General features: G+C 43.7%; 1 protein-coding gene across 2 annotated transcripts in view; it reads left to right on the plus strand.

Moving 5' to 3' along the window:
- Positions 1-25,317, plus strand: part of ERCC3 (ERCC excision repair 3, TFIIH core complex helicase subunit) — a 733,178-nt gene that overhangs the window by 510,086 nt on the left and 197,775 nt on the right. For both annotated transcript variants that reach the window (XM_069236738.1, XM_069236742.1), the window contains one exon: positions 5,980-6,076. In XM_069236738.1, the coding sequence (XP_069092839.1) occupies positions 5,980-6,076 (97 nt within the window). The remainder of the gene's footprint in view (positions 1-5,979; positions 6,077-25,317) is intronic.

Below are 25,317 nucleotides of genomic sequence, written 5' to 3' on the forward strand. Positions count from 1 at the left end.
GTCACACCATCCAGTCGTTGGAGCAAAGCTGATCGCGCAAAAGATGGATCCCCTCCATCTTGAAGTTGAGATAAACTAACCAGCCATTGAACTCTGAGGTTGACCACTGGTCACTGCACCCTATCTCTTTTTTACACTTGGAAGATGTTGCTGAGTACCCCAGGAGGTGGAGTTGGGCTCAAGCAATTGCTTCTTTCTGCAGAAGGTCCGCTACCACCTGGTCTTTCAAGGCCACTTGATCATCTGCAAAGGTCAGCAAAACATGGTCAAGATGATTGAACTGGAGTCCAATAAAACTGTATGGAAGCCCTTGACAGATTATAGGAACCGTGCATCGGATGTGATCTTCTCCCAGTTGTGACTGAACTGTGCCAACCTGCCTCCCACCTTTAGTCGGGAAGAATAGCAAACTCTCACCTGCTTGGGTTAGAAACTGCCCTCTTGAAGAACCTCTGGGGTTACGATTCCAATATCTTATTTCCGTGGCAAAGAACTCCCCCTGACGGGACTGATCCTGCGGCTTCTTGAAGCTTCTGGGAAGGCCTTGGGTATAGAAGCAGCCAGCTGAGCGCCCTCTGCCACGGCCGTCCCTGATTAAATTGTTTCGGTGGAATATGTGTAGGAAGCTGGCCTGATGTGTGGTAGGTACCTAAGGTACTTACACCTTATACAAGGTCTAGGTGTCCTCTCATATTGAAATGTAGGCAGTATATAGAAGCCAGGCTCTCTAGAGGTAGCTGTGGACGAGCAGCCAAGGCTTATCTAGGAGACATGCAAAGCTTATGCAGTACAACTGTAGTCACACAGCACTTACACACATGAAAGAAACCACACAGTGTTAACAAAATAAAGGTACATTATTTTAGTGACACAATACCAAAATTACTAAAAAGGCAATGTTTCCTTAGAAGGTAAGTAAACACAGTGACTATGTACATTAGTAATCCAAAATAGGCATAGAAAAGGTTAGAAAACTTTGCAAATAATAATGACCAATAGTGACCCTAGAGAGAACCCAACCATATAGTAAAAAAATGGAATGTGAATACAGGAACCCCACCTAGGTAAGTGAAATGTGTAGAGGGGAGCTCTGAGTACTAGAAAACCACAGAGGTAAGTAACACAGTACCTTTTTACCAACGGTGATAACACCCATTCTCATTGGCCAATCCACTCTAGATACCCTTTATGCCCCCCCTCACCCCTATAAAGAAGAGGAAAGACTCCATCGACTGGACCCAAGAAGGGCATTGTTGTTGTAATTTGACTGCACAAAAGAGTTCTGGCTGCACGATAAACCCTTTGTGGGGTACGTTGGAGCAAAGAAAGGGAAGGCAGTGCAGAAATGGACCATCTCATGATGGATACAACTCTGCATCAAGATCTGCTACTCATTGGCCAAAAAGAAACAACCTGCAGGCTTGCGAGCTCATTTTACCAGAGCCAAGGCTGCAAAAACTGTGTTAACTTGCAGAGTTCTTGCCCTGGGTATCTGTCAGACAACAGCGTGGGCTTCCTTGCACACATTTATGAAGCACTACTGCCTGGACAGTCAGGTCCAACATCAGTCACTTTACCCATTTGGACCTACAGGACTTCTTAGTCTCATCGGTATCGCAGCCCCACATCCAGGGAGGTATTGCTTGGGTTTCTATTGTAAGGTAAGGAATCTGCGGCTAGATGAGCAACTTACCTACCTTTAGTAAAGCCTTATCTGGTAGAGACTCTATCTTGGCGCAGATTCTTTACCACCCCATCCAAACTATCCGCTCTGCAAGCAGATTTTAGAATAAAGGGCTGTTCCCTATTTTTAAGGGCCCTAGTTTAGGGCACCAGTGGTCAGTGTTCCTTGTGGCTCTGCGCTTCTGGTGTGGAAAGTCTCAAGGATGTCAGCGTGCTGGGGTGGTACCTATATACGCACCGCACACATCACTTCCGGCGGGGACAATTCGATTACCTCACATGGAGCTGGACAGCGCCACCTAGTGGCATGTAGAGGATCTACTTACCAAAAGTTTCCGGTTCCGGTATGGTGCCTGGGGAATATTCTAAGGTAAGGGATCTCTGGCTAGATAGTCTCTACCAGGTAAGGCATTACCAAAGGTGAGTAACATGGTCATCTTGAAATTACAGTGTCTGCTCCTTCAAATCCTGCTTGGCAGGTCTGCTGGAGTTTTATATATAGACTTCCGGCTCTGGGTATATTGGAGGCACAGTGACTGCCCCAAACTGGTTTTAGTGCTAGATGTGAGGGTGGCTGGAATTAGCATATCACACACCCTCACCCCTCTGGCTATGCTAAATTTAGCTCTAAGACTTCCACCTTCTTAAAAATGCCCCAACAGGTCAGGGGTGGCCCCAGGAACATTTATTTCATTGGTTAGGGCATATCCAGGAGTCACTCCCACCTACTAGCTTGTGCTAGGCATAAATATTGCATGTCCATGCACCCACTTCAGAACATTCCTGGACCTAAGGAACATCAGAAGAAGACTGAACCTACTGTCTGAGACCTGAGAAGAGCCTAGCGGAGTGGACCTGCTCTCCCTCGTTTACCCAGGATAAAGAAGTGGACTCCAAGGACCATAAGGTTTGACCTCCTGCTAAAGTTACATGGCTGCAACAAGCTACAAGAGGTCTTTTGCTGCAACTACCTAGCTGACAATGACAACTGGATTCTGCTGTTTAGCTGCCTGTGCTTCTCTAAGTGCCTGCCCCGAGGTTCTTGAGGGGGTTTAGAAGTTTACTCTTGTGTGATATTAAAGTAAAATCTTTCATCAGGATAAACCAGGTGGGTGTATCTGACCTGCGCTTCATTGCGGTCAGCCTGAAGTTGTGCTCTGGTCTACTTCAACCATTGACTATAATTGGCATTTTATGCTTCTTGGCGCTACTCCTACTTGAAATTAAAAAAAATCAGATCTCAGGTTCTCTTTATTTTTTTTTATTTTTTTTTCATTTTGGTTCTATTTTTTTTTAATTCAATTTTACTATGTTTTAATTCGGGTTTGGATTTTTATTGTGTTGCATTTCAATTGTATTACTGTTTCAGTACTGCATAAATGCTTTACACATTGCCCTAATGCCTGTCTGCTCTGCATACCTACCTGAGGTTTGAGTTCTGGTTAATTTAGTTAATTTAAGGGCTCACCCTGACGAGTTATGACTGTTTCTTGAGGTGAGTAGCCACCCAACCCAAATAATAATCCAATCTGTTAAAATCCCAAATGTTTCAGCAACTCCAAACTACCTACCATTAAGTATCATACATTTCTGAAGCTGATAATGACATTACAAAGAAAGGTATAATGGTGAATGAGTGATATGTGGTGGAGGTGATAACAAATTGAGCAAAGTGACATCACAAATCTATCATTTTTTTTAATAGGCCTAACACCAGATTTAACAAAGTAAAAATTGGCAAGTAGCATTTTGACGTCTCCTAAATCATTGTCTCTCTCCATCAGAAGATCAATGATAACGGTCTGTATTTGGGTATACCAGCATACCTTCTGATTAAGTGGCAATGGTTGCAGAATTGTGTAGGTATAGTAGTTCAGAATCTTTGAAAACGTGATCACATCTTTGACCTCCAGTGAGCATTGCACAGGCCACTGATTGAACACAGTAAAAATTACAGCCCTTTGTATTGCCCGTAGTCTTTTACAACCAGTAGAAATCTAAAATCTCCAAGTTGTAAAGGCTATGCATTCTGAAAATAAGCATGTGTTTACTGTCCACCATGTCAAGAAGGCATGTACAGGAGGGCGCTTGTTCGGGTTCCAGATCTTTGAACCTCTCTTCTATTGGTGTTAAGAGCAAAGAAAACTCCCTTACTGTTCCATAATAATCCCATCTTTTCGCTTAGCAAAGACCTGAGCAGGTTAGCCATAATCTGCCGCTAGGTTCCTCTGTGTTTCTTTAATGTCCTATTTTTCTTAGCACAAGTAAGACTTATGGTAGTAATAGTGCACTTTATAAATAAATGGTTAATTATTAGAGAATCTCTCTTTAAATCAAGAATAACTGATGCCATTTCCCAATCACATTGTGTGATTGGGAATAGAGCATTGTGCAGTTCATACAAAATGCATAAAAAGAGTTTGATATCCTTGCCACCAATGCTGAGCAAAACCAGACAATTTAATCCACATGTCGTACAAATGGTAGTTGGAACTTTAATAGAGTATTGATGAAATAGAATTTTGGTAATTTAGTAATAGCTGGACTGAGGGTGTGGTTTGTACTTTAAAGTATTACATTCATTTCTCAGGATATCTGATGTCATTATTCCTATTGGTCTCATTACAGCAGCCATTATCAATTAAAATAGAATAATAAGGAATTCATCAAAATCAAAATTACGAGCAGACAGGTACCTTATGTTAGGTGGAGGGTTTACTTTATTGCTTCCTAATGTTTTCACAGTTAATTAAGGGCATGGTTACAGATGTGTATGCTTGCTCATTGGGGGATTTGCTTTGAACTGAAAATTCAGTAATATAGCGCTCTTTCGTGCATGATTCTTTTACATATTTTGATCACCACAAATGAATAATTTATAATATTGTTGAAGTATTTAGTTCTCCACTTCTGAATGTTCTTCTCATTTTTGTTCCTATGTGCATGATTATGTTACTTGGTTTGATCACCACAAATGAATCAATGAATGCATTTGTCAGAATTCAGAATTTCACTTTATGTCACTTATCATGGCAACTGGCATTTACTATTAACACAGTTTGATCCCACTCTTTGCATGAGAAATGTATAAAATCCTTTGCTATGGAATATTATTGCGTTTATAAGTACTGTATAGACAACATGCTATATACATATTACAGCCCTGATGAAGTCTTGGGGTACACCCCTGATGAAACACGTGTTGGCGAGTTCTAATGGCAATCGACAATGAACAGCTGGAAATCTGAAGAATAGAAGAACAAAGATATGAATTTTCGTTTCTGAGTTGAAGAATAAAGACATGAACATTGACTTCTAATGGACTTTGTTGGATGTGTGCCTTATATAAATTAAAACTGTTATCAGTGATTTTATCACTAAGTGTAAGGAGTTTAGGGTGACCTTCTTTTAAGTGCACCATCAATACTAATTGGAATATATCAAACTCTGACAAGCAGCGCCATACACTCCTTTTGGTCACCCATCATCATCATCAAGCTTTCAAATGAGGTCTGGCAGATTATCATTGGCATGATTCCTCTCAATATCATCCCTAATCGAATTAGTCCTCATACTGATCGATCTAGCCTTGAACTTTTAATGAGTAGCATACTTCTAATAGTTCTGACATTGGCTCTGGTGATTAAAGGTATCCTTTCCAACTGGAAAAAGCAGTTGAACTCATGCACCGTACACAGTGGACATGGGTGGCATAGAGTCTCAAATGTGAACTCACTCTTGGTTCTAGAAATCTCCTATCCAAAAGTAAATACCAATGAAATGCAATAAAGATTTACAGTCAAATACATATTGAACCGTCACCCTCTAAAGTAATGTATTGCCCAAAACTCTTATCATAAATATTGGGTCAGAATATTACTCCAAACATATGTAAGTACACCAATGCTGCATTGGCTACTCTTGCATGAAATCCTTCTTTTTACCTTTCTCGTCTCCTTTTTCCTTTTCTCGTCTCCTTCCTGTCTTAGTGTTAGCAATATCTTTCTTCACCCTTGGCATAAATAGGACTCTAAGCCTATGGCATGATAAATCTCCAACCTCTCATATCACCTGTGGCAAGATAATGTGCATGGTACTGGCCATCTCTTTTGAATATTTGTTAATCGTTTTGTTTTTATGTGACACCAGTGTTTGCAGGTTACCTGTTATGTTCCCTGTCCTGTTGTTGCCACATCATTTATATTTTATATTTTATGTTATACCATGTTACGCTCATGAATGATATATAAATCAAAAACATTTAAAAGCAATAACTTTAACTCTTATTTCTATTAGACCCTATATTTATGGACCCACATCCCAGGGAGAGAGAATGCAAATCCTACAGAATTTCAAGCACAATCCCAAGATCAATACTATTTTCATATCAAAGGTGAGTAGAATGGATAGCATCTAGTATTTAATGATTTTTACTGGTTATGTAATGTGTTCCAGTAATGAAACCTCTATAAGGAACAATCATTGGCAAAGCCAATAGGTCCCACCTATGTGAGAGCTATTGGCTTTGCCAATGTCTTTAGCCATGCTGTACAGAAGCGTGGCTTCTGTTCAGCATGGCTAAAGGTTAGTGGCATTGCATAGAGTGTGACGTAGAGTAGAGTGATGCAGAGTAGTGTGTAGCATTATTATTATTGATTTCTCCTTAATTGTGTATGTTCCACTTATCAACATCCCTGCAATAATGTCAGTATTGCACAAACTGTTGCCCTGACTACTCTGACTAACACAATGAGGAACATTCAGTAAAAAACGTACTTGCATTACTCCAGTACTGGAACTTTCATAGATTCACATGCTTCAATCCTTCCCTGTCGTTGAGATGGGAGTCCTGATACCTTAGAAAAGCAATGTCTTAATAGACACATACATTGTAGGCCTCAGGCCTTTAGTTTAGGGTCATATCAGTCATTTGTTAAAAAATTACCAAACTTTAGGGTCAACCAGTCAGGTGACACCACCCTTTAGAACCCTCTTGAGAGAAGCTGCCTTCCTTCAGGTTTTCCACTGCACATCTTGCTAAGCAATCTCCTCTGAACTTTGCTCAGTTTTCTTCCAGTCACAGCTACTTCAGAAGCATTGTTTCTTCATTTTCATTCTTCTACTTCAGAGAAGCCATGTTCTACAACTTAGTGCTTCAACCTAACAACCAATATGTCAGGGACACCAAAAAAAGGGCTGTTTAGACTTTGAGGCACATGCATGAAGAGGATGCTGCACATAGATGACCCTCACAAGGACTGTATATACTGTCTCTACCCAGAACACAAGACTAGAGACTGCAAGGTATGTTGCACGTTTTCTACAAAAACTTTAAAAGACCGTGAGTGAAGACAACTTCTTTGGCTGCAAAAGCTCAAATCTAGAGACAACCTTGCCTCTGAGGATGAAAGCGAAACCTCATCCACTATGTCTTCTAGAACACGAATGAAGCGTGCTAGAGAGGTTCCAGTCAACCCTAACTCTTCACATCCTCCTAAAACAGCATCCAAAAAATCTGCTGAGGATTCTGTAAAACATCACAGCCCCTTAAAATCGCCTTTTAAATGCACCATACTGCCACATAAGGATCCAAAGAAGTCAGATGTCCCCTCAAAAACTACATAGAAATTGACTTAACAGCCCCCAATGCCGCCAACTTAGGTGAAACATACCTTCAAAAAACTGATTCCGCACCATCAACTGACATCAACAAAGGTGTCTACAGTCTGTACTATGACTTCTAATATCTCCATCATCACAGTGTCGAAAGCGGCATCCTGCACATTGACGTACCTGCAGTATTGCCCAAACTGGACAAGAAATTCAAAGCCCCAGAAGATGCTCCTCTCTGCCTAAAAGGTCACCCTAAACCTGATTTGGTCATCTCAGAGGCAGCACAATGCAGATCAAGAGACCCCTCCATACCTCTGACAGAACCACCTGATAAAGATGGCAGATTTCTTGATAACATAGGCAAGCGTTTTTCGGCAATGTCCGCCCTGACTGTCAGAGCTGCAAATTCCATGGCGCTCCTCAGCATATATGACACAGTTATGGTCAGATATATCCCAATATTTGGATGAGTTTCCTGAAAACATCAGAGGGGAAGCAAAGAAGGTGTTGTTGGAAGGTCAACTTTCCTCCTCTGAAATTGACTGTGTCTTAGTCATAGCCTCTACCAGACTTAGACAGCTGGCAACCACCTACATCGATGGAAGCAGATAACTACTGACCAGTGGGTCCTAGACACAGTTCAATTTGGACACCTTCTAGAATTTGTACAAAGACAGACCCCCTCTAACACCACAGAAGCATATACACTTGCTCAAATTGGAAGTAAAGGCCATATTACCAAAATGGACATTAGAGAGAGTTCCCTCCTCCCAAAACAGAAAAGGGGTCCATTCCTGTTTCTTCCTAATCCGAAAGAAGCCACGTCATTGGAGACTAATTCTCAACTAGAGAACTCAACAAATATCTCAAGAAACAACCGTTTTGCATGGTCACACTCAAAGATATTTTGCAGCGCTTCAACAAAGGGGATTGTGTGTCCTCCTTAGACCTCCAAGATGCCTATTTTCACATATCCGTCCACCCAAGGCTCTGAAAATTCCTGCAGTTTGTAATAGTCTGCAATCACTTTCAGTTCCAAGTCTTACCCTTTGGTCTAAAGTCTGCTCCCTGCATCTTCACCAAATGCCTAGCACAAGTCGCAGCTTATCTCGGGCAACAGAGGCATCAGTCCTGTCTACTACTGGTTGGTGAAAGGTCCCACCAAACACTCCGCAAAGGTGTCCACCACAGTTACTTTACGCCTCTTCAACGAGCTGGGGCACACTTTCAACCCAGACAAATCAGTGCTCCAACTATCACAGAGATTAACCGTCTTGGGAGCTATACTGGTTAAAAGCCTCAATATGGCCTGCCCCACACTCGAGAGACAGTTGAAATTAAAAACCCTAGCAGGACAACTGCAAAAAATAAAGTCACTTTCAGTTCGCCTTTACAAATCTCTCCTAGGCATGATGTCCTCTTGTATCCATGTCATACCATACTGTCTTCTACATATGTGTCCTCTTCAGGAAGCAATGGATATCCAATGGAAATAAGTGACAGAATTGTTTGGGGATATCATTCAAGTAACTCCATTCATAGTCAAGTCTCTTGACTGGTGGACAAACCCTGCAAATATCTCAGTGGGCCTTCCATTCTTACCTCAAACCTCCCCACTAGTCATAGCAATGGATGCATCCCTGGATGGAGGGGGAGCTTACCTCCAGAACCTTCAGGTCAGCCGCAAGTGGCCTCCATCACATCAGGGCCTCCACACAAATCTTCTTAAGTTAAGAGCAGTATACCTAGCACTGCAAGCCTTCCTTTCCAAGATCAAACATTCTCCAGTGCTTGTCAGAACAAACAAACCAACGACAATGTACTACATAAATAAACAGGGAGGAATTCGATCTTGCCTGCCGTCTTAAGAGGATCAGCTAAGCTGGTGTATCTGCCGCACAGTACACCTGAAGGTGGAACCCGTGCCAGGGCACCAGAACGTTGTAGCAGACACCAGGACAACTTGTCATGAGTGGGAATTGGACAGAGAACTCTAGACTCCATCTTTCTCTAGTGGGGCAAGCCGAGTCTGGATCTCTTCACGACCCCACAGAATACCAAATGCCAGTTCTTCGCAAACTGGCATCCCCATCAAGGGTAATGGGGGGATGTCTTGTCGATTGCATGGTCTGGCATATGTGCTTTCGCCTTTCCTTCAATGCCTCTCCTTCCAGGAGTGCTCAACCAGATTGAAAGCCATGCCCTGTCAGATCATTCTAATAACCCCTGCATGGCTTCGTCAACACTAGTACACAGAGTTTCTCCTACTATCAGTGCATCCTCCCATCAGGCTCAAACCGATCCAATTGTTACCGACGATGAGCCAGAGACAGGTTTGGCATCCTGATCCCATCTCCCTCAGTCTATCAGCCTGGCTCCTGAATTCCAAGAATGTAGTCATCTGAATATTCTAAAGGACTGCAGAGACATACTCGCCAAGGCTCGGGTGGATAGTACTAACCAAACATACTGCCTGAAGGGGAAGAGTTTCTGTCTGTGGTGTGCAACTGCTGAAGTGCATCTCATCTCCTCGTCTCCAGAAGAGATCTTGCCCTACCTATTGCATTGGGAACGCTTCCTTTAAGGTGCACCTTGTTACTGTTGCCATTTTAGAAGATAATCGGATAAACCATCTTTGTGGTCTGTCAGTATCATTAAGCAATTTCTCAAGGTATTGTTCAGAGTTCCCCCCCCCCCCCCCCGTCAGAGCCCCTCCTCCGACATGGAAGCTTAACATTGTATTAGGACAATTGATGAAAGCTCCATTCGAGCCCATCCTTAGAGCGGACTTGAAGTATCTTTCACTGGAAATTGGCTCTACTCCTTGCACTCATATCTACATGTAGGATTAGTGAGGTTCAGCCTTTTGCCATCCAACCGCTGTTCCTTAAATTTAGAGAAGACAGGGTCATTTTGTGTACTAATCCAACATTTATTCCTAAAGTCCCTATGGACTTTCATCTCACTGAGCCTGTAATCCTTGAATCATTCTTTCCAAACACTCAGACTGCAGTCGAGTGAGACATCCACTTGTTAGATCTCAAACGATGCATCAAGTTCTACTTAGACAGGACTAAAGCCTTCTGGAAAACAAATCAGCTCTTTGTAGCCTACAGCAGTGGTTCCCAACCTGTGGTCCGGGGAACCCTGGGGGTCCGCGAAGCCTTCTCAGGGGGTCCGCGACTGCTTACAAAATTAAAAAATATTAACAAATATTGACATATTAGGCCTCATGCTTCCAGTAATGACTCAGTGGGGGTCCCCAGATTCCAATGATGATTCGGTGGGGGTCCCAGAGTTCCATTAATGATAAAGTGGGGGTCCACAGAAGTAAAAAGGTTGGGAACCACTGGCCTACAGTGCACCTAGCAAGGGTTGTCCTGTACCAAAACAGAGCATATCCAGATGGATTTCCAGTGTGATTGTTTGTCATCAAAAGTCAGGCCGGCCTTTGAACTCTGCAGTACATGCACATTCCATGCAAGCCATCTCCACGTCCATGGCATTGTTCGCAGGAGTACCGTTGCCTGACATCTGCCGTGCAGCAGCATGGAACAATGCACAAACCTTCACTCAACACTGTTTGGATACAGAAGTCATGAGAGACATGCAGCAGTGGGACAGGTGGTGCTAAGACATATCTTTCAATAAAGGTGAGCCATTTCCATCTTCACGCCGGCCACATACTCTGTGTTATGCACAATTTTCTCTGTAGCCTCTGCATCTTTCCTATGTGTGGAAAAGAGCTAAAAAAAGAGGAAAATGTGTGTTCCTCACTGCTTGCTATTCTGATTCAAGCATGTAAATCTATATTACATAAGTTCTGTAACTGTGAATTTCTAGTATTGGAATTTTTCATAGATTCACGTGCGACTCACCCACCTCCCCAGAGAAGCTCACCCATATTTCCCTCAATGATATATATATATATATATATATATATATATATATATATATATGCACTAGTGCTTGTAAATCTGAGAAGAAGGCAGCTTCTCTCAGGAGGGTTCTAAAGGGTGGTGTCACCTGATTGGTTGACTCTAATGTGTGGTCCTTTAAAAAAAAAAAAAGTACTGTGATATGATGTTAAACTAAAGGCCTACAACGTATTTGTCTATTAAGACATCGCTTTTCTCAGGTACTGAGGAGTCCTATCTCGACGACGGGGAAGGATTCAAGCATGTGAATCTATGAAAGATTCCAATACTGGAGAACTTCAGTTACAGGTAAGTAACTTTTTTCTAGTGGCCTACCATAGCCTTGCCACTTTACTTCTATTTGGAGACATCACTTACATCCACTAATAACCCTGACATATATGGTCCATCTGAAACTGATGCAGATGCCTAATTAGGAAGTACAAATGACATACATACACACGGCCATAATCCATTTGGAGTTGTTGTCTTTCCTTTGAAAAAATCTACCTTATATTTTGTGCCGTTCAAACTACTTTGATCTGTACAAAGCCTTGACAAAGTCCCTTGGATAAAACATGTTGTCATCTTTCTGTACGACTGTTCTCTCTACCTGGAACAATTAAGCTATGAAAAAACACTAACCACAACGGCTCATGCTCTAAATCACTCTATATCTTTATGCCCTTCTTTGTGCTACAATATCTTGTGTCAGGCAATAAAACACTGATCCACAAGTAACACCACTGGACAATGAACTCAAGGTACACTGTTTATAAAGACACACATGACACATTCTAAGTAGTTTGGGGGTGGGTTGTCAAATTGAGCGCAGCAGTTTCGTGATTATAGTATGCCGTCGAATTTTGTTGCATCAGTTTGCAGTGAGGCCTATGATATCATCCAAAACCTTAGCAATCCATTTAAAGTGAACGTCCACATATTTTCAAAGGAGACGCCCATTGGATACTGAGGGCTTCTGGGAAAAGTGTGCCTTTTCTTTCGCAACACTTACGGCGTACTAATTTTCTTAAAATGGAACTGCCTCATTTGCGTAAACCAAGTTTTCAGTGGAGTTATTTTTTTCCATCAAATGTTTTTACTGACATATCCTACATGAAACATGGTCGGACAGAGTAAATGGATACGATCGTACCACAAGGAATGACTCCAAGCCCATTGGAGGAGGCAGTGTATAGATGTGCAGTGGGGCACAGAAGGAAACTACAAGCAGTCTGTTCAAGCACCGATGGCCACAGCTGCTAATGCGAACAACTTTGTGCCAGATGCTAGCGCTTGACATACCATTCAGAGTACACCTCTGAGGTGAACAGCGTGGATACTGGGACAGTGACGGGTAAATCCAAATTAAAGATTGTCTTGAATTGTTTGCACATATCTTTGGAAGTCACAACAGGAGAAGAATGTAAACTCTTGAAAGTGATGGGCGGGAACTCTAAGCTTCTGACGTCACCTGAGGTAGAGGGGTGGAGAGGGGGGGGGGGATAAGGAGAGGCTTGAATACATTATAGCCTTGGATTTATGTCCTGCTTACTGATTCCTGGGCACCTGACTACTATACACGTGGTCTATTGGGTAACTAAACTCGTTATACACTAGCAATCACTTCCAGCAAAATCTAGCCTATAGGTCTGGTCTGCCTTTTTAGCTTGTTTACCCTGGTGTGTGTGGCGTCCAGTGTGCATGGAGCACACGAGGCGTAATGTTTTCCAATTGGCAGCAAAACATTCTCATGAATTTTAGCGTTGCTCCCACTGTAACAGGCAATATAGCCTGACGATCAAACAGGTGTGACGTCTGCAACTCTTCCCCAGTAGACTTAAAAAAACAGACTCCGCAGGGCCGGATTGAGAAGGCGGGCAGTCTGGAACTGGCGGAAGGGCTGGTGCCTCAGAGTCACAGGTAGGCCAGTTTTATTAGGATCTCAGCTAACCGGCCCACAAAGCCTCACAGTCTGGCAGGCCCCCGCCAGACCACTGTAATGTGTGTTAATCGTGGCCTTGCCTTCACCCACGTGAGCCAGCCTTGGGCCATTCTCACCTCAGCCCCCCGCCACCATCTGACCCAGCCCAGCAGCAGTTTTCCCACTGAGTATGCAGAGGATTTTGGCACCTCGCCACTAGTGCCATTTGGGGGTGCGATTGCATGGCCCTCACTCTGAGGCCACCTTTCTCCAGAGAGAAGAAAAAAATAGAAAGGCTGTAAAGTACTTTCCAGTCCCATCATTCAGAATCCTGTACTTGTGGGCAAATCAATTACTTACTCAAGGCCTAAATAAAAATAAAAATGAGTTTGATCTGTGCAGTGTAACTAGTGCTCATGTAAATGTCTCCAATACTTTTGGGCAGAGTTCACGCTATATAAAACTACACAAACAAAAAAGATTCTGCGAAGGCCCGAGCCGTGATAAATAACGAGGACTCAAAATAACAGTCATATTGATTTAAAAAAAAAAAAAAAAAAAAAGCATTTGCAATGCAATGGGTCTTGCATTTGGTCGAGTTAAAGCTATTAGTGTTGTGAACTCCTAACCAGACTTTTCTTGCCAAATAAATTGAAAATCAGTTTCACATAATGTTAAAAGCCCAGATACATACCAACATGTTGGAAATGCAGCGCTTGCACGCTGCTACGCTGAACCTGGAAATTAGAATTTAACTATATCCTCTACAAAACTGAGGAATCACAGTCCAGCAGCTAGCAAGGATAAGACAGGCATGAAATCTCAGCTTTGGCAACACCTGGAATCTTGTCATATTAAATCCTAGTGCCTGGGCACTGTTAGCAGATCAAAATCAGACTGTTTATGTTAAAATCAAAACCCCAGAAGAAGGCCTCAGATGAGAAGACATTAAATTGAGAGCTGAGACACTGGAAGGCCAGTGCTCCTCCCCCCCCTGCCCCCTTCACCTACAGCGAGCACTTCAACCTCTAGTAGCCCTGGCTTATTACTAGTGTCTGCAGCAACAGTTTTAAGGGAACAATTATTAAATGACTTTTCATTCTTTATGCTTTATTTTAGACTTCCTGGAGTATTTAACTAAATCTTCAGATACAAGTAACCTAAATTCAACAGTACATTTTCTTTGTGTCATTAAGTATCCTATTTTCCATATTAGATGTGCATTAATATTAGAGAGACTTTCTGTACCCAATTTTTGCGTCGAGCGTCCGTCGCATGCGTTTCGCTAGCGAGACGCTTTAGGAATTAAAAAGGGCTCAGAGCCCCGTCCACGTCCGTCAGTGTCTTTTATTGGTTCGTGGGCTTTCCTGTTAGAATCGGCTTGATTTCACTAGTGGAAGATACGCATACGTCATGCCTTTTCCGGTGGTTAGCCCTCCTCCAGCGCATCGACCAAGTACAGAAAACATACAAGGCTCGCTGTTTTCCGTCCGATTTGTGCACTACTTTTTCTCTATCTGGGATCTGAAGAGAAGTTCACAGATCTTAATTCCCTATCTAAATGAATTTGTTTTGTTTGTGTCGGGTGCATTCGCATTCTCTATGTGATTTTTACAGAAAAGTGTGCCTGGTGGGAAACAAATCCCTCACACTTCTTCAAGCTTGTTTTGTGTTGCAATGTCGTGTAACAAAGTATCTTGACGCTAATCTATTAATTGAATAATTAAATAAACGTGTTCCCCTTGCAGCGAAAGCATATTGTTTGCACACAGTGTCATCTTAGGCCTTCCAGCTACCGGAACCGTGCCAGATATGTTTTTTAAATCCCCAGTGGTTGGAATGAGCACAGAAAACTTGTCATCAAAAGCAACAGGAAATGCCTATCGCACCTTGGGATCTCGCTGTTATGAATAAAGGAAGAGTTTGTGGTGCAGTCATGAGATGTAAAGAGAAAAGGCTTTCCTATTGTTTAAATGTGTTGGAACCCTCAGGCGAGAAGAACTATTGAAATGTTGCTGGCATCACAATATAATTATTGAGTTAGCGATGGCTAAGTCTGTGGCCTTTCCAAGGTAAGGTCTGAGATAATTTCACTGGGAGGATGCCTCGGTCAGTGCTGTTTTCGGGCTCCTTTCTCTTCTGTGTTTACATTGCGGCTTTGGAAGTTACTTTACCCTGAAGTTGTCCACAAATGGAGATCATATTGTACTAAATAGCGGTAAAATAAACGTGCAATGTGAATTCATTACTAGTAAAAAAAAATAAAAAAAACTAGGGGTGCATATTTTGGAAATGTGTCACACAAAGCGGTTTGAGTCAAAGTAAGGTAGGTTAGGGAGATGATGTGACCTAGCTCGAGAGAGATGGCATCATTGGAATGAGGGAGCTCAGTTCGAATCCCGGCCTGGGCTCAAGCTCATTATCTTGCCATTCTGGGCAAATCACAAGGGGCATGTGCCAAAAAAAAACATGTGACATCCGCTTCTCATGTAAAGCACTCTAAGGTCCTTGGCAGAAGTTCGCACTAAATAAAACTGCGAACAAAGACTGGTATTGAGCCAGATGTGACGAGTGACCAGTTCTTATGGATTTTCCCGGCGTAAACCCAATTTACACCTGGAAAAATGGTAAGTTATTTGTATTGTAAAGTGCTAGCTTGTGACATTCTGCCACTTTGTAGCGCTAGATGCAATTATGTGTGACTTGTTTACGCCTGATTCAGCACATGAAAATCTGGCATGCATGCACTCATATGTTTTTATGTATTTAAGGCCCCTGGATTCTATGAAAGAAGGGTCAGGGGAAAAAGAAATCAAGTAACACGAGAACGCCACCTAGAGTCACAATTCACGTTCTTGTCACATTTCACAATGCATTTCCCTACACTCATCTATGCAGCTGCCGGACACCTCAATGGTTTGCAAGAAAATATAGTAAAATCACAGTGCACAAAAAGTCATAAATGTATACATCTGCAGTGTTTGCCTAAAGGTGGTCAGATTTTACAAGACTCACAAAATGGTCCTACCTAACCTCACCTCGTGTATACTTCTGTAGGTGTGCAGAATCACATGTGATGCACCCAGATCGCTGGTATCTGACGGCCTGATTCTCAGACGTTTTACTGTGTAAGTTACAGACAGTGTTAGGAAATACATTGAACAAATAATATTTTAATTGAAATGTCTTTCTGTTATACTCGCATTACGGGGCAGATTTACAAAGATTTGATGCAATTCAGTGAAACGCAGCAAGAAAAGTTGCTGCGTCATATCGTTAGGGCAGGAATTTGCCATATTTACTAATATATAGTGAAGTACTAGTCTCCCTCTGAGCTGGTGCACTAAGTCCAGCCTAGCATCAATGCAGGCACCATGTCGCAAGGGTGCTCAAGTTCCATGCAGGATTGCTTTTGTGCCAGGAGGACCTTCCGGCAGAAAAACAATCCTCTGAGGCATGCTCCTATTTTTAGGGTTGAGCGAACAAGCGCTCCGTCCCTGTTGCAATCTCTGTTTGGGCTTTTAACCACGCCCATGTCATGTCTGTCACTTTCTTTGGTTCGTGGGCTTGCCTTTTAAAATCCACTTGATTTCATTAGTGAAAGGCATGCATACGTCATGCTTTTTCCGGTGTTTAGCCCTCCTCGAGCGCACCAACCAACTGCTGAAAACATACAAGGCTCCATGTTTTCAGCTTGGTTTCTGCACTACTTTATCTTTTTATTTTCCACGCAGCACGATTGGGCTGGGCTTTTCATAGCGCAATCGAGCTCAGTTTTTTGTTTTTCAATTTCAGTGCGATCACACTGGGTTTTACATAGCACGATCGCTCTTGTTTTTTTCTTTCAATTTATGTGGCAAGAAAAGTCCGGTTAGGGGTTTACAACTCTAATAGCTCTAACTTGAGCAAATGCGAGACACGTTGCATTGCAAATGCTTGTTAAAGTATGCACGTCTGCTAGAAAACACGTCTACTGTTCTATTAAAATTATGAAAAATGCATTTTTTTTATTGCAAATGTATGATCACTCCATGTAGGTGACAACATTTTTTGTTTGTTTATTTTGTAACATGTTTGGAGTAAACAAGATGCGTTACCATTGCCCAAGCTTCCCAACTCCAGGCCTGTCGCTTGTGCCAGTGCTTGTTGTGTAGCACCAAATATATAATGCAAACGTGTGAAACTAACAGAAACGTCACAAAACAAACAGAAAAGCAGCAACAAGAACAAAGTACTTTGTTTTTGCACATATTCTGTTCAGACCGGATGTACACACCATTGTTACGCTAGCCAGCATCTTAACAGGAATGTTGCTGTTGTCAATAAACTGTGTAATGTAAAGGTCGAGTAAGTTTCTGATTTTGGTAGCCTCACTGTATAATATTTTGTGTATCTAGACCTTGATATTTGCCTTGGTAGCCTAAAGCAGCGTTCTAAATAAAAGAGAGAAAGCTGTTAAGGCAGAAGAAAATGTGCCTGCCCTTCTCAAGAGCATCTCTTAGAAACAGCCTTCATAAAGGCTGTTTACATGCTGTACAAGAGAAAATGATGTCTTCCGCATTGAAACATGTACTACTGGCTTTGCCAGCGCTAGCAAGTAACAAGGAGTTAAAGCTATTAGCGTTATAAACTCCTAACCAGACATTTCTTGCCACATGAAGTAAAATGAAAATTAAAGCAGTTTCACATAAGCGAGCTGACGGCCACCATGAGCACAAAGCAGACACACAAAAGGAAACAGAAGTCTGCTCACAGTGAAACGTATCGGCAAAAGTGCAATTATCCATGTAACCTGCAAAAGTGCAAATAGCCATGTAACAGGGTCGATGTCATGCAAATCGCTCCACTAGTGCCCAGCGATATTGCGCTACTTACGAAATAAAAAGTAGTCCAGAAGCCATATGGAAAACATCAAGCCTCGTATGTTTTCAGCAGTTGGCCGATGCACTCGAGGAGAGCTAAACACTGAAAAGGCATGACGTGTGCATGCCTTTCACTAATAAAATCAAGTGAAGTTTAAAAGGCAAGTCCACGAACCAACCAAACTGATGGCTGTGACATGGGCGTGGTTAAAAGCCCCTAAAGAGATTACACCAGGGACAGAGCACTTTACGCTCGACCCTAAAAAACGGCCAGGTGGGAACCATAATCAGAAATGTGGTTGTGACCATTTAATTTCACCTCACCAGCCTGGTTAAACTGCAGTACTTCTAGTTGTCACCAACTTTATTGGCTCTAAAAGCTTTCAGATGCATAATTTAACAAAATTTCTCCAACAATTAGTCCAATGAGACTAAGCAAATGGTGATCAATGAAAGGGGTAATCCAAGAATGTGGGACACTTTTTTGGGAGTGCCCGGGCCTAATTGTGATCCTAATCCGACCCTGCTCCGCATAATCAAACATCACAATGGCATACGTGTGCATACTGTTCTGTTAGCTGACACTCAGGGAGGAGCAGTGTCAATGTTTGGACGTAGCACAATTCGGTAACAGGTAGAGGTCACCTGCAAAGAGTAACGACGCACTGGAGGGGTAGGAGCGCAATCTACAACAGTGATGCGGGCAGGATACAATAAATTCAGAAGTATGGAGGGGGCAGGCTGAAACAAAGAAAGCGGGGCAAACTGCATTGTGCAGCAACGGAGACAGGAGTGTGGGCAAGTTACTACATTGATCCTTTTTAGGTCGAGCCTCTAAGTGATTTGGCAGCCAATAGGTCACTTCCTGTACTTGGCCGAGGAGCACCGGCCAAGTACAGTTTACTTACGCATCACGTTTTCTGTTGTTTGGACGGAGTATTTTTCTTCGTTTCCTGCCTCTCGTGTTTGTCAGCACTCATGTTCACGCGTGCAGTTCGTTTTCTGTGTTTGCCTATCACTGGGTCCTTACTTTACATAGTCAGTAATAACAAGTATGTAACTGTGTTTTGTACTTTTTTCTAACAATATAAATCATGAAATTAACCTAAGAATGTATCCTCAGGCTCCCCCCGCACAGCGGGAGAGATGATACTACAATATTCACTGCACTCGGGAAACACATTTGTGCCCATAACTCAGCCTATGGTGGTTCTAGAGCAATGGGTCCACCGCCAAAACATTAATAATGATGGTCTCTTTCTGAACAAGCAATCTTATGGGTCTCAGGAGAGAGGGGACCCAAATATAATAACTTCTCCCACCACTCAATACATATTTAAACTCTCTGGTACCTGAAACTTTTGTTTCTACAGCTGAGGAGTTTGTGTTATTAGGGCCTTGTTAGTATCCTGATAATTCCACCTGGCCTGCAGACCTGTGTGCTACGCACTCCTGATATTGTTCCCGATATCGCTAGAATAATTGTTCTAAGGTAGTACTGACTTAGTTGGCTCGACAGGGACATCTAGCCACCACCACTGGTACTGCAACTTCTGCCAATGAACAAACATAATTTATTTCTGATAAAGGTTTAATGTATTCATGGAAACTTAGCCCATAATGCTTTGCAGGCATTTGTTTTACTACACATTTGTTCCCATAATTCAGCCTGTGGAGGTTCAAGGTCAATGGACCCCCCCCCCCCCCTCCCTTCCCACCAAAACATTTAGAATAATGTGTACTTTCTGATTAGGCAATCTTGTGGGTCACACTTGGTGAGAGGGGGCCCAAATATCATAACCTTTTCTACCACTCAGTGCATCTTTACATTTAAATTCTCTCATACTGAAACATTAGTTTCTATAGTTGAGAGGAGTTTGTGTTATAAAAGCTTTGTTGGTATTAGTATTTTGACAGTCATGTTTGGACTGCAAATGTGTAATGCACTACACTATACTTAAAAGGATAATTGATCCCAAGACGTTACTAAGTAATTTGGCCCAACACGGACAGCACCTTCTGTTTTTGATTCTACAGGGACCTCTAGCCACAACCAGTGGTACTGCACCTTCTGCTATTGACTCTACAGAGTCATCTAGTAATGACCTGAGGCACTTGTGTCGCTGACATCACATTTAAATGATATTTAAAAGGCCTGCTAGGCCTGAAAATGTGTAAAACACTATGCCCTCAAGGGGCTGAATATATGATTACACTGCCATAATCTATATCATTATTTTTTATGTGATTATGCCCTCTAGGGGCTGAATATGTTTATATGACAATGTTTCATCCAAGTGCTATTTTTACTGCGGTGCTCTGTAGGGGCTGTTCAGACCATTACAGTCTAATGCCAGTTGTATGAAGGAATGCACAGATGCAGTTTATTTCGATAAAAGCTTAATGTGCTGCATGGGTAAATATTTCTAAGGTCCCAAATGTGAGATTGTCATTATCATTTACAACGCCAACAGCTCTAACTCTCGCTAATGCGAGACCTATTGCATTGCAAATGCTTGTTATGCAGCTACTGCATCACCATCTTATTGTGGCACAAACTACCTCTACTAGTGGTATAGATGCTAGTTTTTCCCATTGTACTATCCATTCTGCTTTTTAGAACTCACCTCGCTGCATCTGTCCAGACCTAGATGATGCACTTTTTTTTCTATCGCTCTTACCTATATGATCTTCAACACCCTCCTTCCCCCGGCACTGCATGCCTTGTCTCTCTGTCTGTGTCTCTTTTACCAGTGCCCTCATGTTTAGTATCTGGGTTTGCCCTACCATTCAGATAAATGTCATACCTGTATGGCTTACACATCCCTGTCTCCTCCCTGGATCTCACCCCCAAAATAACCCTAGCAAATTAAACAAGAAAATCCAAAACAGACAAACGGAAACTCCAATCAGTTGCACGTGTTCCATCTCAGTGGGTTCTAGAGTAATGATTCATTTACTTTCAAGTCTGAGTGTAGCCTGTCTCCCTACCATTCTTTCAAAATGCCCCAGCAATACCACTCCAGTTGCACTGACATGCTCCCCTTGTTTCTTAATCTGCAGTACAGTAGCTACAAGAGTAGTGTACATTTCAGTTGTCAAAAGCCTATCATGCACGGGGGTGGCACAAAATCTAGTTATGACCCTCTTCAGTTGCAATGTGATGAGGATGTGTGAATAGCAATCTGGTTACTGTTATTTAATTTCTCCATTCAGTTCTTGGGACTCTAAACCCTACATTGTTCTCTTGATTTCCATTTTTTTTTGTTACTGCAAGAGTTTCTTTCATACCCCATTCTGAATAGCATCTGTTGTCTCCATGTAAGAAGCAATCTCCCTTGGAGTGAAGGAGTCACTCCCCTGCATCTGCAGGAACCAATTGCAGTAACAACTAGCTGCGTGGATCTGCTCTCCTCCGGACCCGTGTGGACCCTGCATCACAGGTGGTGGTCTGGAGTGGTCCCCTTGGTCCTCTCTGCCAGCTTGGAAGACGGTAACCCCCTACTTCTTCTTGCAGGACAATACCCCTGTGAATCGCAACTCTTGCAGCTACCAAGGCTTTGATGGCTCCTGCTCCAAGGGATCTTCAGGCTCTGTGTGGCCCTGACCCCCAGCACTTCTGCCAAGCACAGTCTCCTCTCTGCTGCTCCAGAGACATGGGACTCCTCTTCAGGCGTGTTGAGTGTGCCTTAATGCAACTTGCTGTGCCTGCTGCCAATGGGGGCCTCTTCTGGTGACTCTCCCGACTTCTGAGGGTCACTCTGGACTCCCCTCCTTTGGTCGAGCCCACTGGGCCTTGCTGGTCCTCCTCAGCCTTGCAACTCGTTGTCTTCTTTGTTTGCATTTCCCAAGGCTTGTTGGTGGTTCTCCAGCACCCCTGACCCACTGCAACCTGACAGCCTATGTGGGATATCATCTGCATTGCTTCAGGGACTTCTCTTAATCTCCTGTGCTAAACAGCTGGTCTTCTTAGTCCCTCATCGTCCTGGTCCTGCATCCACAGATGGATGGATAGTGGTTCCTGCCACCTTCAGACACTCCATCACAATCTGCACTTGGTTCCCTTTCTTTGTAGGTCCTCTTCTGCCAGAATCCACCTTTGGGTTCTTCCAATCTGGTCTGGGTCTTACACAATCCTTTTTCTAACTGCTCCTATCGGTTTTGTGGAAAACCAGGTACTTACTTCTGCTCTCCTGGTCACTTGGGGCCACTCTGGTACTCACCTCTTGGGGTTCCTAGTTCATCCAGCTCCCCTCAAACGATTCCACATCCTTGGGTGGGGGACTGTAGCTCATTGCACTTTCTTAGTATATGGTTTGGCCCTCCCCTACGGCCCTCACTATTTCCTATTATGTTTGCCAATGCTTGTTGCTTTTATGTTCTTTACTGATTGTTAATGTGAATATAATTAGTTTGTTTACTTAACTCCAGTTGAGGGACTGCCTGTTAGTATTCTAGTATTTGTTACATAATAAAGTACTGTGTGGTTCTTTCATGTGTGATAGTGCTGTGTGACTATAGTGGTGTTGCATAAGCTTTGCATGTCTCCTAGATAAGTCTTGACTGCTCATCCACAGCTACCTCTAGAGAGCCCTGGCTTTCTAGACACTGCCTCCACTTCACTAATAGGGGATACCAAGACATGGTATAATGTGATAAGACCGTAGGTGCTCACCACACACCAGGCCAGCATCTTATATTGCTCTCAAAGGCTCGATCAATATCATTGAGAACCTAGTCCCAGATTCTGGTGAGCTTGGGGCAATGCCACAGCCACCCTAACATGCTGAGGTTCCAGTTGTTGCCCACTTCTGTAGGCCGTTTCAGTCCCTGCTATGTTTTGGGCTGTGTGGTGCACTCTGTAGCATATATCGTTCCAATCCTTGGTCGAGAGGGGTCTACCCAATTCCATTTCCCAGCACAGCTGACTTTTGGTCTTAGTCGAAGGCTGATACCCTCCCAGAAAATTATGTAAGTCCAAGACCAGTCGTCGGTCATCTGCCTTAATGATGATCCATTTCTTGGAAGGGAGCTGTGCCCGTCCCCTCCCATAACATGAGATATAGGGTTTGGAACCCAATTGCAGAGCTGGAGATTGTAGGAGGCTGGACGGGCTTGTAGTGGGTACCAAGGGGTACTTAAACTTTGCACCAGGCCCAGGTATCCCTTATTAGTGTAGAGGGGTGTCTAGCAGCTTAGGCTGATAGAAAAGGTAGCTTAGGCTGAACTAGGAGACGAGTGAAGCTCCTACAGTACCACTAGTGTCATATGCACAATATCATAAGAAAGCACAATACACAGATATACTAAAAATAAAGGTACTTTATTTTTATGACAATATGCCAAAAGTATCTCAGTGAGTACCCTCAGTATGAGGATAGCAAATATACACAAGATATATGTACACAATACCAAAATATGCAGTAATAGCAATAGAAAACAGTGCAAACCATGTATGGTCACAATAGAATGCAATGGAGGCACATAGGGATAGGGGCAACACAAACCATATACTCTAGAAGTGGAATGCGAACCATGAATGGACCCCAAACCTATGTGACCTTGTAGAGGGTCGCTGGGACTGTAAGAAAACAGTGAGGGTTTGAAAAATAGCCCACCCCAAGACCCTGAAAAGTGGGTGCAAAGTGCACCTAAGTTCCCCAAAGAGCACAGAAGTCGTGATAGGGGAATTCTGCAAGGAAGACCAACACCAGCAATGCAACAACGATGGATTTCCTGACGAGAGTACCTGTGGAACAAGGGGACCAAGTCCAAGAGTCACGATCAAGTCGGGAGTGGGCAGATGCCCAGGAAATGCCAGCTGTGGGTGCAAAGAAGCTGCCACCGGATGGTAGAAGCTGTGGATTCTGCAAGAACGACAAGGGCTAGAAACGTCCCCTTTGGAGGATGGATGTCCCACGTCGTGAAGAGTCGTGCAGAGGTGTTTCCGTGCAGAAAGACCACAAACAAGCCTTGCTAGCTGTAAGGGTCACGGTTACGGTTTTTGGATGCTGCTGTGGCCCAGGAGGGACCAGGATGTCACCAATTGCGTGAGGAGACAGAGGGGGCGTCCAGCAAGACAAAGAGCCCACTCAAACAAGCAGCACCCGCAGAAGTGCCGGAACAGGCACTACGAAGTGGAGTGAACCGGAGCTCACCCGAAGTCACAAAGTAAGGTCCCACGACGCCGGAAGACAACTCAGGAAGTCGTGCACTGCAGGTTAGAGTGCCGGGGACCCAGACTTGGCTGTGCACAAAGGAAATCCTGGAAGAGTGCACAGGAGCCGGAGTAGCTGCAAAACATGCGGTTCCCAGCAATGCAGTCTAGCATGGAGAGGCAAGGACTTACCTCCACCAAACTTGGACTGAAGAGTCACTGGACTGTGGGAGTCACTTGGACAGAGTTGCTGAGTTCAAGGGATCTCGCTCGTCGTGCTGAGAGGAGACCCAGAGGACCGGTGATGCAGTTCTTTGGTGCCTGCGGTTGCAGGGGGAAGATTCCGTCAACCCACGGGAGATTTCTTTGGAGCTCCTAGTGCAGAGAGGAGGCAGACTACCCCCACAGCATGCACCACCAGGAAAACAGTCGAGAAGGCGGCAGGATCAGCGTTACAAGGTCACAGTAGTCGTCTTTGCTACTTTGTTGCAGTTTAGCAGGCTTCCAGCGCGGTCAGCAGTCGATTCCTTGGCAGAAGGTGAAGAGAGAGATGCAGAGGAACTCTGATGAGCTCTTGCATTCGTTATCTAAGGAATTCCCCAAAGCAGAGACCCTAAATAGCCAGAAAAGGAGGTTTGGGTACTTAGGAGAGAGGATAGGCTAGCAACACCTGGAGGAGCCTATCAGAAGGAGTCTCTGACGTCACCTGCTGGCACTGGCCACTCGGAGCAGTCCAGTGTGCCAGCAGCACCTCTGTTTCCAAGATGGCAGAGGTCTGGAGCACACTGGAGGAGCTCTGGGCACCTCCCAGGGGAGGTGCAGGTCAGGGGAGTGGTCACTCCCCTTTCCTTTGTCCAGTTTCGCGCCAGAGCAGGGCTGGGGGGGATCCCTGAACCGGTGTAGACTGGCTTATGCAGAGATGGGCACCATCTGTGCCCATCAAAGCATTTCCAGAGGCTGGGGGAGGCTACTCCTCCCCAGCCCTGACACCTTTTAACAAAGGGAGAGGGTGTAACACCCTCTCTCTGAGGAAGTCCTTTGTTCTGCCTTCCTGGGCCCAGCCTTGTTGGCCCCCGGAGGGCAGAAACCTGTCTGAGGGGTTGGCAGGAGCTGCAGTGAAACCCTGGGAAAAGGTAGTTTGGCAGTACCCGGGTCTGAGCT

Source organism: Pleurodeles waltl, chromosome 1_2, assembly GCF_031143425.1.
Source record: "Pleurodeles waltl isolate 20211129_DDA chromosome 1_2, aPleWal1.hap1.20221129, whole genome shotgun sequence".
Classification (NCBI taxonomy): Eukaryota; Metazoa; Chordata; class Amphibia; order Caudata; family Salamandridae; genus Pleurodeles; species Pleurodeles waltl.